We start from the raw sequence: 14,186 nt of genomic DNA, 5'->3' as shown, positions 1-14,186 counted from the left end.
ATGGCCACAAAAGCAAAACAAAGGAAGGAACAGGCTTTACTTGTCTTGTTGACTTCATATTAAGTCTATGCCACTTGAATTTACATACAGGGCAACTAACACACACGGATGTTTTGAGCTCAGGCTACAGGATATCGTTTGCAGATAATTTGATTTGCTCACTCAGGCCAGGTCACCGGAGGAGATGCTGCGGGATCGGTTTCCTTGGAAACGGCTCACGGGATCCAGTTGGAAAGACTGGGACAGAGGTGTATTTTCTAAAAGAATGAAAAAGTATTGATGCAACATTTGCACATCTCTCTCTCTCTCTCTCTCTCTCTCACTCTCACTCTCACTCTCACTCTCTCTGTTAGATCCTTTTCTTGGTTATTTCAAGAGAAAATGAAATAATTGATTGCACAGAACCAACCGTTTTACTCTTTCAACAGATTGCCAGTCACTTTTTTTCCCCCAGGTTCTGATGTATCAACTCATTGATGAATCAAGCACAATAGTAATGACTTACATCTGCTGGCAGGCCTTAGGAAAATGTGGTTTAATCTTAGTTTAGCAATAAAATATCAGTATTGTAATGTGAGTGGATCTGTCCAAAAGGAGGCGTGGTTGTTTTAAGGTATTTTGACATTTATTAATATGTACAGCATATAACCTAGGTTGTCATATTCACAGTCAAAGCTATAGGTTCAGCCATGGTTTGGTTAGGACTGAGGGCTCTGAATAGCTCCTTGAAACACTGCATAATAGTGGCTCCTCTTCCTGTCACGTATAAGTTAAAGTCTAAACTCTGATGCAATGTGTAACGGCAGTTCCAAAATGAGCAATAGAGAGATGAGTTAACGCTCAAACAGGCGTCACCTGAATGTGTTGTTGAATAATATCCTGTTCATGAGGTCAGATACTGTTTTTAAACTCATACTGGAATATCCATACTTGTTGCTCATAAATGAATAATCAATCTGTATTTAGTTTTGATGTAAATGCCAAAAATGATCCGGTGTCCACTCATTCTGCTCAGGAATTAATGTCTATTTATGTCCATCATTTCTAGAACTAGACTGTTATCTATAGGCTACAGTTTAAAGGATCACATGTGTGATTAAATGTTAAACTAGAAAACAACCTCTAAGTGTTGGCGCCTCCACCATCAACTGTAAGAGAGTGAGAGTTGAGATCAAGTTAAAACTTTTTGACCATAATCACTCCATCATTTATTCCTGCATTAAAAGAGTTTATAACACAGATCAGGACTGTAGCTGCCACTGAGGACACAGAGGTCAGAAAACTCACAGACCGATACAGACTTTTATTTTTGATATGTGGTCAATGTCTTCTGTTTCAGCATTGTATGATAGGCTACTGACAGGCTTTTACATCTTTAAGTTGTTTTCTCTGGAGACATGCTGGGTCAGAGGATATTTGTTTTTTTTTAATAAAATTTCAAGACAATAACCAAACCAGAAAAAACATGTTCATATTTAACCTAACGTTAAATGCTGAATTGTCTCCCAAATCCAAGATCATGGTGATGTAATGTAATGGATGCTGATGTTGTTGTTGACGATGGTCATTGTTGATATTGTGTCAACTTTGTAGGCTGATATGCACTTTTCCTACCCTATGTAGGTTACTTTGACGCTGCTATCCATGCACCTTGTACTGGTATTTATTTGTCCTCGTACTGTTACGGTTGTGTTCCAGTTGGAGTGTGTGTAGAACTTGTATGTATGTATGTGTCTTGTATGTGTTTATACTTGCTGCACACCTAATCGCCCTTCGGGTACACAAATAAAGTTGAAGTTGAAGTCATGTTCAGGGGCCTCCACTTGAACCGTCACTTAAAATGTAAAAATACAATAAAATAGGAACCCACCCTTCTCGCCAAGTGGATTTACATATGGCTCATTACTCCCATTTTCTGGAGAACTTGTCAAATTCCAGACTGGGATTTAGGTAGGCTGTGTGACATAGTTGATGAAGAATTAGGAGGGCTCCCCGTTTGTTTGCCACCCACTGAGCCGGTCTCATGATTTCTGCATGACCAGGCTTTGTATCTGAGCTCGGTGCACATTGCCTTTTGTTCTCGCGCCCCCGGTGGGCAGCCGACGGCCCCGCAGCAGCACAGAGACTCCTTTCATCGGCACCGTTTGTTCTTCATCTCGGCTCCGTACTGTACGCTCGGCCGAGCACGTCCCCTTCAGCTGAGCGGAAATGCATCTGCGCTGCTTTCACCGGTATTACGACACGAGACGAGTTACTCCGAATTGTGAATCGGCTGGGTGGGAAATTGCGTTAAGAGTAAAAAAAAAAGAAGCTGTGAAACGTGCTGGTGAACTTGTACCACTTTCTATAAAACACACACTGATGGGAGGGAACATGAACATTTGTCTGAGCAAACACATCTGGACAGGACTGATTTACTGGATGCCCAAAAGCTGGCACAGATTCCACATAACGGTAAACAAACATATATATATATTTTTTAATTATTATTATTACAATGCCGATTAGTTCATGTAGTTTGTCAATGTCAAAAATTGTTCACATTAATTTGAGGTAGCGAATTATCTGTCTGTATTCTTATTATCACATTATTAGAATTAAAGTAGTTTACTAAATAAAAGTTGATCAGTACCGCATTATATGCAGCTCCGTTGCACACTGTGGGTTAAGTTCTCTGCAGTCTATTGAGAAGGTGGTTTATACTTTGTATTGATAAAAATAAGCAAAGCGACAGTAATTTAATTTGAAGAGAAGAGGTTACATCACTTCTTTCTAATTTGATTTAATAATTAAAGAGCCGAAAAGGAGGGTGAATACAGGAAGCAGAGGGAGGGGTTTACTGTCATTTTGGGCACTGACTCCTGTTGAATTCAGTGAGTACAGAAAAGTCTCTCTGAGTCCTCAGGTCTGGGGTTTATGATCATTACTGGTGTGGTATAGTTGTTCAGATTCTTTAAATATTGATTATTTACTCATTTAAGGAATGTCACACATTGTTCTTGTGTTTGTTTATTTCCAGGTTTTCTCTGCTGACTGTTGTTTGCAGAGGTGTGTGTGTGTGTAAGGAATTAGAGGCAGCTCTGTCTAAGAAGCTTCAGTCTGCGATCTGAAGAGTCCCTGTAGTTTTCTTCTGAATATCCTCTATCAAGCAGCAGAGATGGAGCGGATGGAGGGCGATAAGGTACATATAACTGTTTCTAACTTTTATTGCTGCATGAGTTGCTCATGTGTTTTGTTTTTTTTACTTTAAAACTCATCTTTTAAAACCTGCATGTATGACAGCGCTGTACAGTTTCTGCACATTAATCTTCTCAGGTTAAGCTGTCTCTCTTATTTCTCAGTGGTCCCTGCGGAAGAGTGCCAGCCATTTTGCCATTGTTTGTTATGTTCTGAGCCTGATTAGTGCCAACACATCCTAATGAATAAGAATGTGGTATTTACGAGTCATAGCCTGGCTATTCTGTATTTTTCCTTTCTGGCAAGGGCAGAAGATGGGGGTGAGAGTCAGTCAGAAGAAGACTAAGAGAGAAAGAGTAGGAAATTGGACTGGTGGGTGGCAAGTTAGAACTTGCGTGTGTTTTAGTTCTTTGATTGTATTGGCTTGCTCCTTAGAAAGGTGGCATAAGGGAATAGTAACATGACATAGTAACATGAAAAATAGACCTGGAAAAGGGAAAGCAAGGATTAACAACTTGCAACAGCACAAATATAGGACAGATGAATAGTTTGTGTTTCTAGTGATAACATGCTACACAAGAGATGTAGTGTTGAATTTGAATGCATTACCTCTCTGGCATTATAAAATGAAAATGTGCCTGCTGTCAGTCTTCCCTGTGGTTTGTCTTTTGAAACATACAGTTATGGCTGTTGCACATCATGTGTGTAGATGTAACTTCCCACCAAGCCACAATAAATACTTGCATGCACTCCAAAAAGCCTTGTGCAAAATGTATGCACAAAATCATCATAGTCAAATATGCCTTCCTTTTGTAAATATATTTCCTTTCAGTTGTACTTCAAAAAATGTGTTATGGAACTGCTGGAAAAGCCATGCTTATGACAAAGAGACACAAGACAGGGTCGATGCAGTATAGTTAAAAAACATAAAGGTAGAAAACTAATTTTGTGAAACAAGTGGGAGAGAGGTTTTGAATGAGAGAGAGAGAGAGAGAGAGAGAGAGAGAGAGAGAGAGAGAGAGAGAGAGAGAGAGAGAGAGAGAGAGAGGAACGAAGATTGCAATATCACATGAATGTGGAAGCTGAGTCTAAAAAAAAAAGGTGTGTCAATCCAAAGTTGTTCTTCTAAATATTGAGAAAGACGATGCACTGTTGAAACACAGGTATTGCATGTGGTTTTAAGTAATTTGTTATTTTTTGCTATTTAATATTAGAGGGGAAAATGAAGCAAACCTATGTAAAAGAAGTAACCACATTAAGAGGGTAAAGCATAGAAACTGAGGTTTAAAGTGCATTGGAAACAGAAGCTAAGAAAAGAATCTCACTACAAGATCCATTTAGTAGCTGTTCTGGAGCTTTCAATCATATCACATGCTCTTCATGAGCAGACAGAGTTTCCCAACTGCCATTGAACAGTGCATGTTCAACGTCCATGTCAATTTGAGTTGTCAGTATTTGTATTACTTTTAACATTATATGCTTGGCTGATTTGACAAGTAACCTACGTATAAAACACAGATACATTATTTCTGTGCAACCACATTCCCTCCAAACATGCAGATAGACATGCATCATGCAAAAGTTTAATTTGTAGTAACATGTTAATGTGATTATATTCTCAAATGTTAGACCACTTCTTTTTACATTTTTCATTTATTTTTTCTCACTCCATCTTCATCATGCATTTGTTTTATTACCGGATCTCTGTATTTCCCCTTCACTATCACTTTATCGTGTATGCAGCACTTCCTGTGTGCAAAACGGTCAAGATACTATGTCCTTCACATATAGTTCACATCAGCTTGTTGTGTCCTTATAATGAGACAAGGCCATGATGACTCGAGAAACACACTGTGGCTTGATTACAACTGATTATCACTATCTTACTGTGGTGAAATATTCTCAAGTAATTCATCACTTCCTCCTGCGTGTTCTATCATTTTGACCTGTCATGGTAAGGCACCTGATAAGAGCAGCCACAATTATGATGTACTTGAAGCACATTTCTGATGGTTCTGTTATCAATAAGGAACATTAGAGGGAAACTAAAGCAAACAAAAGTACAGGAAATCACATAAAGAGCATTCTTGACCTTGGAGCAGCTAAGAAAACCTGAATTATGAAGTTCTCTGTTGAATCTCAGTACATTAGAAAAAGGAGGTGGCTGATCAGATGAAAGAACACAGTTTGTTTCAAGAGAGGAAGACTCTTTGAACTGAATGAACATGCGTTTTCATAATGTTTGCGGAGTTTTGTTATTGTATCTGTGCAGATAGTGATATGAATAGTTTGTGTCTGTTTTCTGACGTGAGTTTGATTACAAATATGCATCATGAATGTTTCACTGTGCATTTAGTGTTGAAACGGGCGGATTTTGAAAGGACTGGATTATTAAAATGGATTTCATTCATAAGCTGATTTGGACCATTAGACTCTGGAAAAGTTAGTGGGTGTATTACAATAAATGTAAAAGAGAAGAAGTCACTAGGTGGGTTATTAAGTCAAAGTGAAACTTTGATTGGGGATTTCTGTTTTTGGCATGGCGCCTCCACATAGTCAAACTCAAACCACAACTTCATGTAAACCAATTACTCCGTTCAGTTCTGCTCGGTTGGATACTTTTACATATTGCAAATTTCACTCCCCAACATGCCCTGCCATATTAGAGGTTATTGTCTGGTGTATTAGCTTGTTATTACGAGCTAATCCTACTTTAATTCTGAAACCAGCAGGAGAAAAAACACTCACAATAGGATTCAGTCTTATTCTCTCAGGGTGCCTTTAGTATACTTAGCTGAGAAATACCTCAGAGCTGCAAATCATGGAGCCTGTGCAGTGTTGTAACACCTAGCTTTCACAGCAGTGCTGTGAGTTGCTGATGCAGAAAGCTGAAAAAGGGAGGGAGAGCAGATGTAGAAAGGCTTATTGTGTGCGTGTTACAAGTGTCACTATAAACAACACAAGCTTTGTGGAGCCAGGGACAGGCCATGTCCACCACACAAACCAAGGGGGTTGATGGTACATAAACTCCATTTGCTCATTGTTTTAATCTTTCATATCTCTCATGTCTTTTCCTCTTGCAACAGCCGAAGAAGAAGGTAACCTTTTACCTTCTTTACTGCGTTTCAACAGCAGTCATCGGCTCGCTACAGTTTGGCTACAACACCGGGGTCATCAATGCACCAGAGCAGGTGTGTGTGTGTGTGTGTGTGTGTGTGTGTGTGTGTGTGTGTGTGTGTGTGTGCGTGTGTGCATGGGTGTGTGCGTGGGTGTGTGTGGGTGTGTGTGTTTGCTGGATAAATTGCAATGCCACATCTTCTCTCATTTTCTGATATTACCATTGTAATAACTTAAACACTTTTAATTGCCAATTTGTGAATCATTGTGACACTTTTAAGTTGTTGTTCTGGATCTGTGTTTTTTTGAAAATTAAAGTTATTGTTCTCGACATAAAGTCCCTTTTCATTTGTGAGCACAGCATTGCAAGGTGGCAATGTTAAAAGCTATACTGCCCCCATGTGGATGTGTCAAAAACTCCCAAATACACATCCAGCAGGAGCTTTGTCACATCTGTTAGACCCTAAATACATTGTGTTAATCATAATTCAGATTAGACAAACACTTACTTAAAAGCAGCCACTTCTAATCCCGCCACACTTTTCTGTGGTACAGAAATTGCGTAGGTTTTTCCAGAATGTGTCGACGGAGCGGTACGGGGAGCCATTCAGCTCAGGAACCAACACCATGGTGTGGAGCTTTGCTGTGGCCATCTTCAGTGTGGGAGGCATGGTCGGGTCTTTCTCTGTCGGAGTCATGGTCACCAGATTTGGCAGGTGAGAACACTGTGGTGCAGGAAATGGTTTGATGTAAAATGACAGAAAGTAAATCAACCAAGTCCTTTTCAGGATCATTTGTGCACTTAATGATAGTAGCTGTTTTGGTTCTTATATTTCCTTCGATAAGTCATGTAATAACTTAGAAAATAGATTATTTGTTTCATTTATCAAGCAAAAATGTCAAACATATGCTGTTTTTTGTCTTTAAAATTTTGAGAGTTTCTTTCTTTGCCAAATCTGATAGCAAATTAAATATCTTTGGTTTTTTTTACTGTTGGTTGGACAAAAAAGACATACGAAGACGTCACCTTGGAGTCTTTCATTATTTTTAACTGAGAAAATAGTTATTGCTAAAGAAAAAAAATAAAAAGGTGCAGTTCTAATTTCCTTATGCAAACTATTTAGACATGCCTTTTATAGCTTCTTATTTTTTATTTTCTCTTAACTCACTCACTGACTCACTAACCATGTCCTTCCTTCTTACTCTCCTCTCTTCACCAGGCGTAAGTCCATGCTGATAGCTAACTTCCTAGCTGTACTTGGCGGGGGTCTGATGGGACTGTCGGCTGTGTGTAAATCTTTTGAGTTGGTCATTGTCGGCCGGTTGATCATCGGAGTGTTCTGCGGTCTGTGCACGGGACTGACACCCATGTACGTGGGCGAGATCTCTCCTACTGCTGTCCGAGGAGCCTTCGGCACGCTGCACCAGCTCGGTGTAGTTATTGGCATCCTGGTGGCACAGGTATGATACTATGATATGGTGATTATGTTACTGTTATAATATTATCAATGCTTTGTGTATTAGGTTGTGCAAAAACTGTGGACTGCAGAAAAACGTGGACTAAAGATATCAGCTGTGCTTCAAGAATGTCATGTCCATCAAAATGAAAACATTGCACAACTCACCTCCAGTGCACAATGCTTTATTCACCTTTTCGGACATCTTCCTCAATTCTTATTTACATGACAGATCAATGAATTGTATATAAGGAAACTGGAAACAGCTTTAAACGCTACTCTATAAAGGCAAGACAGCCGAAAATGTTTGGTGAGGTGAACGGAGCATGGTGTCCTGGAGAAGAACTGTGCGACTAGTTTTAGTTTGATGAAATTGAAGCTAACCTCATCTGAGTCCATTAAAAGCAGTGGTGGAATGTAACTAAGTACATTTACTCAAGTACTGTACTTAAGTACAAATTTGAGGTACTTGTACTTTACTTGAGTCTTTCCTTTTCATGCCACTTTCTACTTCACTACATTTCAGAAGAAAATATTGTACCTTTTACTCCACTACATTAATCTGAAAGTTACTTTACAAATGCACACAAAACACATGTAGTTTATAAAATGTTTTATGATAAATTAAGCTACCCAACAATATATAGGCCTACAAGTACAGCGGAAATGATGAGCCGATTAAACACTTGGTTTATTGACAGAACTTTTGATCGTTTCCGGTTTCTAAAATGTGAGGATTTTTACTTTGAAAACATAAGTACATTTTCCTGATGATACTTACATACTTTTACCTAACTAACATTTTCAATCCAGGACTTTTACTTGTAAAATTGTGTTTTTTGTTTTTTATTATTAGTACTTTTACTTATGTAAAGGATCTGAATACTTCTTCCACCACAGATTATAAGTACTTCATGCCCTGTATTCTGTGTATTTAAGATCTTCGGTCTGGAGTTTCTGCTTGGCTCAGACACTCTGTGGCCTGTGCTGCTGGCTCTGACTGTCCTGCCCGCCATAGTGCAGAGCATCATGCTGCCCTTCTGCCCTGAAAGCCCCCGCTACCTGCTCATTGTCCTCAACCAGGAGGAGGAGGCAAGGAAAGGTACGTTTTGAGACATTCTGCCAACAAGACGGCAACATCAGGTTTTTAATGAGACTGAATTTAGAATTAATCTTTAATTTTCAATGATCTGTGGATTGACGCATGGCCCTGTGATTTATTAAAGTGCTCATATTATGCTGTTTGGCTTCTTCCGTTTCCTTTATTGTGTTATTAATCTTTTTTGTGCACGTTATAGGTTTACAAAGTGAAAAAGCCCAAACTCCACCCCAAAGGGACTTACCATCTCCAACAGAAAGCACTGTTCACAAACTGCTCCAAACAGCTCTATTGTAGTCCAGCCTTTACTTCCGTGACGAACGCTCGTCACTTTGTAACACACGTTATAATGCTCGCCTAGCTGCTAGCGTGGCACTCCCTCATACTCATACTCTGCTTCTGACTAGCCAGCTGCGCTGACCTATCTATTGCGCATGTGCGACTCCCAACGAAGATGGAACAGAAGTGAGATGCCTCACTCGGTAGCTAAAACAGAGAGCTCAACACACAGGGTGAAAAGAGGAGCTGCAGCAATGTGCAGTACAACAAACATATGGTGTTTTTTGTTTTTTTAAATGAAACCACATAAACCTATTCTGGTACAACCTCTAAATACAATTATGAACCTGAAAATGAGCATAATATGAGCACTTTAAAGTTTTATCACATTGTGTTCCAAGACACTTCCAGCCTTTCTTTACATCATATTTGCACAATAATGTACTTACTTCATCTCTATTCATCCATCCCTTCTTCTCTCTGTAGCGCTGGTACGTCTGCGTGGCTGTGAGGATGTGAGCGATGATATTCAGGAGATGAAGGAAGAAGGGATGAAGATGGCCATGGAGAAGAAAGTGACCATCCCCGAACTCTTCCGCTCCCCAAACTACCGTCAACCGATCATCATCGCTATAGTCCTCCAGCTCTCTCAGCAGCTGTCTGGCATCAACGCTGTGAGTAAACACCGTATCCTGTAATGGAGCACAGTGTTAGGTATATGATTATCAAGTGTCGGTCTAACATCTCATACATGAATCTTTAAAGGAGCATTCACTGAAATTATATGAATGTGTCTGACAAGCACATTAAAAGGAGATGCTTCTTGGCTCCAGGCAATGTTAAATTGAGTGGAATAATTTAAGACACTGAGGGTCAATGGAAAGAGACAACCACAGTGGTATTTGATAAGTATTTTGTTAATAAGGTCATTGCACCAGGCTGACTAAATGTGTTAGTGTTCCCTCGTCTGACCTGACAATCACAGTAACGCTGCAGCGACCTGCGGCTAAAGGCTGCAACATAGATTGAACTGTGACTCATTTACCAGCACAGTAGATATTAGCAGCTAGCTACACAAAAACAATGTGTCTTATATCACTGTGACAATGGATCAAATTAAAACATCGGTAACTATAAGTATTTTATGGTTGTTCAGCTCACTGTTCCACAACTTAAATTGTAAACTATTAAAAACTGTTACTAAAAAACTTTAAAACCCCACTGTATGCTACCTACCAGTGGTGTAGTCTAATGTATTGTAGCGGGTATACTGTACTGTATATAAATATATTGGCCTATATATATGGGCCAGAATCTGCCTTTGGAGGAGGGGGGGCATATCATAGTGGGGGGTCTGTGTGTCCTCCCCAAGGGTTATTTTCAGTGTCAAAGACTTCATTTCCTGCATTCGGATACACTTTTATGCACCAATTTACGGTGGAAATACCTTTATTTAGCCTATGCGAAGAAGAAAAACACAGATGACAATTCAAAATATATCAAAAATATAATGGAAAGTATGTTGTTGCCTGTCATTGGGCATTTTTAAGTGGGTATATGGAAATCCTGGAGCTTTCTTAGTGGGTATACCTGCGTATCACGTAGACTACATCACTGCTACCTACCCAGCACCAACAACAGAATTTCAAAGTTAGCGACCAGCTTGTGAACATAGTGGAGCATTTAGACGCTAAAGAGCCAGATATCGCTGTCAGGAGTTGATGGAGACCAAAACAGAGCTAAAGAGAGTGAATATTGGACTTACATTCGCAAGATGGATGTAAACACAGCTCCAAATAAATGCTAATGTTGCTCTGTGTCTGCTGGATGTGTAAATTAGCAGCTGTTTGCTAACACGTTAAAATGTGCTTATATGTCAGTGTTGTGTTTAAAGCTTGTTGCTCTGCCCGCAAGTAGCCAAAAATCAACCAATAAAGGTTTAATGTAAAGACTAAATTAATTTTATTCATTGAAATAAATAGTAGCCCATAATAGTAACTCTTCATCTTTCTCCCCTTTTAGGTGTTTTACTACTCCACAGGTATATTTGACACAGCTGGTGTTACTCAACCCATCTACGCCACCATAGGAGCTGGAGTTGTCAACACTGTGTTTACTGTTGTCTCTGTAAGTGTCTGAATACACATTTGGTGTCTCAATAAAAGGCACGTTTTCCATTTATTGGATTATTAATCAATCGTTTTCTTGTTTTGACTCCAGCTCTTCCTGGTTGAACGGGCGGGACGAAGGACGTTGCACCTGATTGGTCTGGGTGGAATGGCTATCTTTGCCCTCATTATGACGATCTCCCTGGTTTTGGTGGTGAGTGATGTTTGCTCGATTCCTGTGAGCTTACAAAAATAAAAGTGTCCCCATTGCTCCTCAATTATATCTTGTCCTCATTCTCTTTTTTTCTCTCTCTGAGCAGAAGACCACGCCGTCTCTGAGCTACCTGGCCATCGTGGCTGTGTTCGGCTTTGTTGCCAGTTTTGAGATGGGTCCAGGTCCCATTCCCTGGTTCATTGTGGCTGAACTCTTCTCCCAGGGCCCCCGACCTGCTGCCATGGCCGTCTCTGGTTTCTCCAACTGGACTGCCAACTTCCTGGTGGGGCTCGGTTTCCCTAAACTGGAGGTATGGACATTTACTTCACTAAAATCTTCAGATTTACGAGAAGTATCCGTTTTTTACAAACACCTCGGTCTTATTCTCTCAGGAACTTTGTGGTCCTTACGTCTTCATCATCTTTACGGTCCTCCTCATCCTGTTCTTCATCTTCACCTACCTGCGAGTGCCTGAGACCAGAGGAAGGACCTTTGATGACATTTCTCAGGGATTCGCTGCCAATGCAGGGAAATCCTCAACGGAGCCTGGGGCTTTGGTCACCGGCCTGACAGAGGGCAAAGAACCTGCACCCATGTCTCCCACAGACAAGGTTCCCATGATGAATCTTCCTTAGAGAGAAGAAGGAAGACTCAGGGTACACCACAGACACAAACAGGTTTTAAACACATAGATATTGTAAGGAGTTATATTTCACAACACACAAATGGTGAAAGAGCAGCGGGGTGTTTAGAAAAAGCCAACTAAATACAGTGTTAAAAGATTCCCCAGTCAGACATGGTAAAATAATTGACAGAATTCCCTGTAATCCTGCTTTGAACATGGCCAAACTTAACTGAATTACCAGTACTTAATATTTGTTGACATCCCCACTGCCAGCTCCAAGCATACTGCCATATAAGAGGATCAACATATGTTCAGTGTTAAGTCCCAGGTCTTCATCTACCCCAGTGTTAAAAGGTTGTGGATTTGGGGGAGGGTTATGTATTGAGGTCAAGCGGTTTTAGAACCCGTAGTTTGACCCAAAAAAACTGACTTGCTGTGCCCGTCTGCCTGCCTGATGTGCCTTGCTGCCAGGAAGAGGGAGCCATGTTGTCTTGAGTAGACAGAATGAACATAGAGGTGCTACAGCAGTCCCTCTCCCCTTCAGGTGCACAAAAAAGCACTGTCTATAGACTTGTAAAAGTAAGTAAAATAAATATTTCTTGCAGATATTTCTTGTGTTGTTCGAAGTCAGCATATTAAAAAATAGGACAGTTCTGCAAATTAGTACTGTCTACATCAAGTATATTGTTTGTATGAGAAGGAGTGTAGTCTAGCACTGCCAGGCCTTAATAAAGTCTCCTGATATAGTAGACTTTCTGCTCTTAAAAAACACAACCTAACCTCTTGTGTTCTATAATTTCATTGCAGAGTACAGTCAGTAGTGCAGTCGTTTACAGTAGGCATTACAGCAGTACAACAAAAAACTCAGGTGGCTACTTGTGTTATACTCTGCTTCTAACTGTGGCATAGAAAATACATTTATCATCACTGTACTTGAAGCTCTCTTGACATCAGTATGTAGCAGCAACATCTGCATCATAGGTCATGAAATAAAATATCTTACGATATCGAAAATAGTGTTATGTGGTGTTAAATCTGTCAGCGTTAAAGGGTTTGAGGGATGTATTGAACACATTCACAAGTCTAATGCTAATTAAATAACAACACATATCTTACATCGAAATGAGATACAGTATTAGCCACGGGGCATAGTGATGTTGAATAAAAACACTAAATTAATTGTATTTATTTCAGTGGTTAATGCACAAAAAACATCTTGCCGTATGTTTTGGTTTCTTATTGTCTGACATCATGTGTATATATTGTAGAATCGCCAGTTACTGCATCATGATCAACGATTACAGCACAGTGCTTATACATTTTTTGTCAATTTTTGTACAGTTGCATCTTCTTCTTGGATGTGCACACACTCATAAGGAAGCATTTTTCAATGTTTGAGCTTAGCAGCGATTTCATTTGCACTTTAGCAGTCGGACTACTTTATAATGATTGTTTATATTGTGTGTGGCTCTCTGTAAATATACTGTATGTGTTAGGAAGTGTATGGTATTTAGTTATGTTTCTCTTAATCCTGTTTCATCTGTGTTTTTCTTGCATTGTTACTATGTTGAATGCCACTATATTGCTTAACAGTAAACAGAAGTGAGAAGCGACAACGCTTGAGTGTGTGTGAGAGTCACACAAGAGATGACCTTTACTGTTTTTCTATCATGTCCTCTCTTCTCCTGATGTAATAATATGAGTGACACTTTGACACGCTTTGAGAAAGGAAATAAAGTTGTACATCTTTTAAAGGAATGTGTGACTTGAATTATGAGCTTTAACAGTCTTTTTTCTGTCTGTAATGCTACGAGTGAAAGCAAGGAATGTTTAATGTATAATTGCTATAGTGAAAGTGTAAGAGTATTTTGTCTGGTACCCATTTCCGCACTGTGGCAACTTCATTTCCTTTTGTGCACCGTGGCAAAACCTCAGTCAGCTGTGCAGTTATGCACTGTAGCTGACCAACCTTCCGTAACACTGTCATTAAGCCATGATTGAAAACCAGAGTTCAGTTCTCTCTGTGGCTGCTGCTGCTGCTGAACAGTTGGGTTTAAAAAGATGTACTCGTGGTTGTGATGACGTTTTAAGAGTGTGTGTACGTGAGGAG

General features: G+C 39.8%; 1 protein-coding gene across 1 annotated transcript; it reads left to right on the top strand.

Annotated features, from left to right (window-relative positions):
- The first annotated feature begins 2,680 nt into the window (after positions 1–2,680).
- On the top strand, positions 2,681–13,850 carry slc2a3b (solute carrier family 2 member 3b). The gene is made up of 11 exons (XM_036005949.1): positions 2,681–2,929; positions 3,020–3,181; positions 6,264–6,368; positions 6,850–7,010; positions 7,515–7,755; positions 8,691–8,853; positions 9,616–9,803; positions 11,152–11,256; positions 11,350–11,451; positions 11,558–11,761; positions 11,844–13,850. The coding sequence occupies exons 2-11, from the start codon at positions 3,158–3,160 to the stop codon at positions 12,084–12,086; spliced, it is 1,536 nt and encodes a 511-aa protein (XP_035861842.1). The 5' UTR covers positions 2,681–2,929; positions 3,020–3,157; the 3' UTR covers positions 12,087–13,850.
- Positions 13,851–14,186: the final 336 nt, after the last annotated feature.

The sequence above is a fragment of the Sander lucioperca genome, chromosome 10 (genome assembly GCF_008315115.2).
Source record: "Sander lucioperca isolate FBNREF2018 chromosome 10, SLUC_FBN_1.2, whole genome shotgun sequence".
NCBI lineage: Eukaryota > Metazoa > Chordata > Actinopteri > Perciformes > Percidae > Sander > Sander lucioperca.
The sequence above is the reverse complement of the archived record's forward strand: the minus strand, read 5'-3'. Positions and strand labels throughout refer to the sequence as shown.

Coding starts and splice junctions, on each gene's coding strand:
- slc2a3b (XM_036005949.1), top strand. CDS start 3,158: ATGGAGCGGATGGAGGGCGATAAG. Junction 6,369..6,849: donor TCATCAATGCACCAGAGCAG/GTGTGTGTGTGT, acceptor TCTGTGGTACAG/AAATTGCGTAGGTTTTTCCA. Junction 7,756..8,690: donor TTGGCATCCTGGTGGCACAG/GTATGATACTAT, acceptor TGTGTATTTAAG/ATCTTCGGTCTGGAGTTTCT.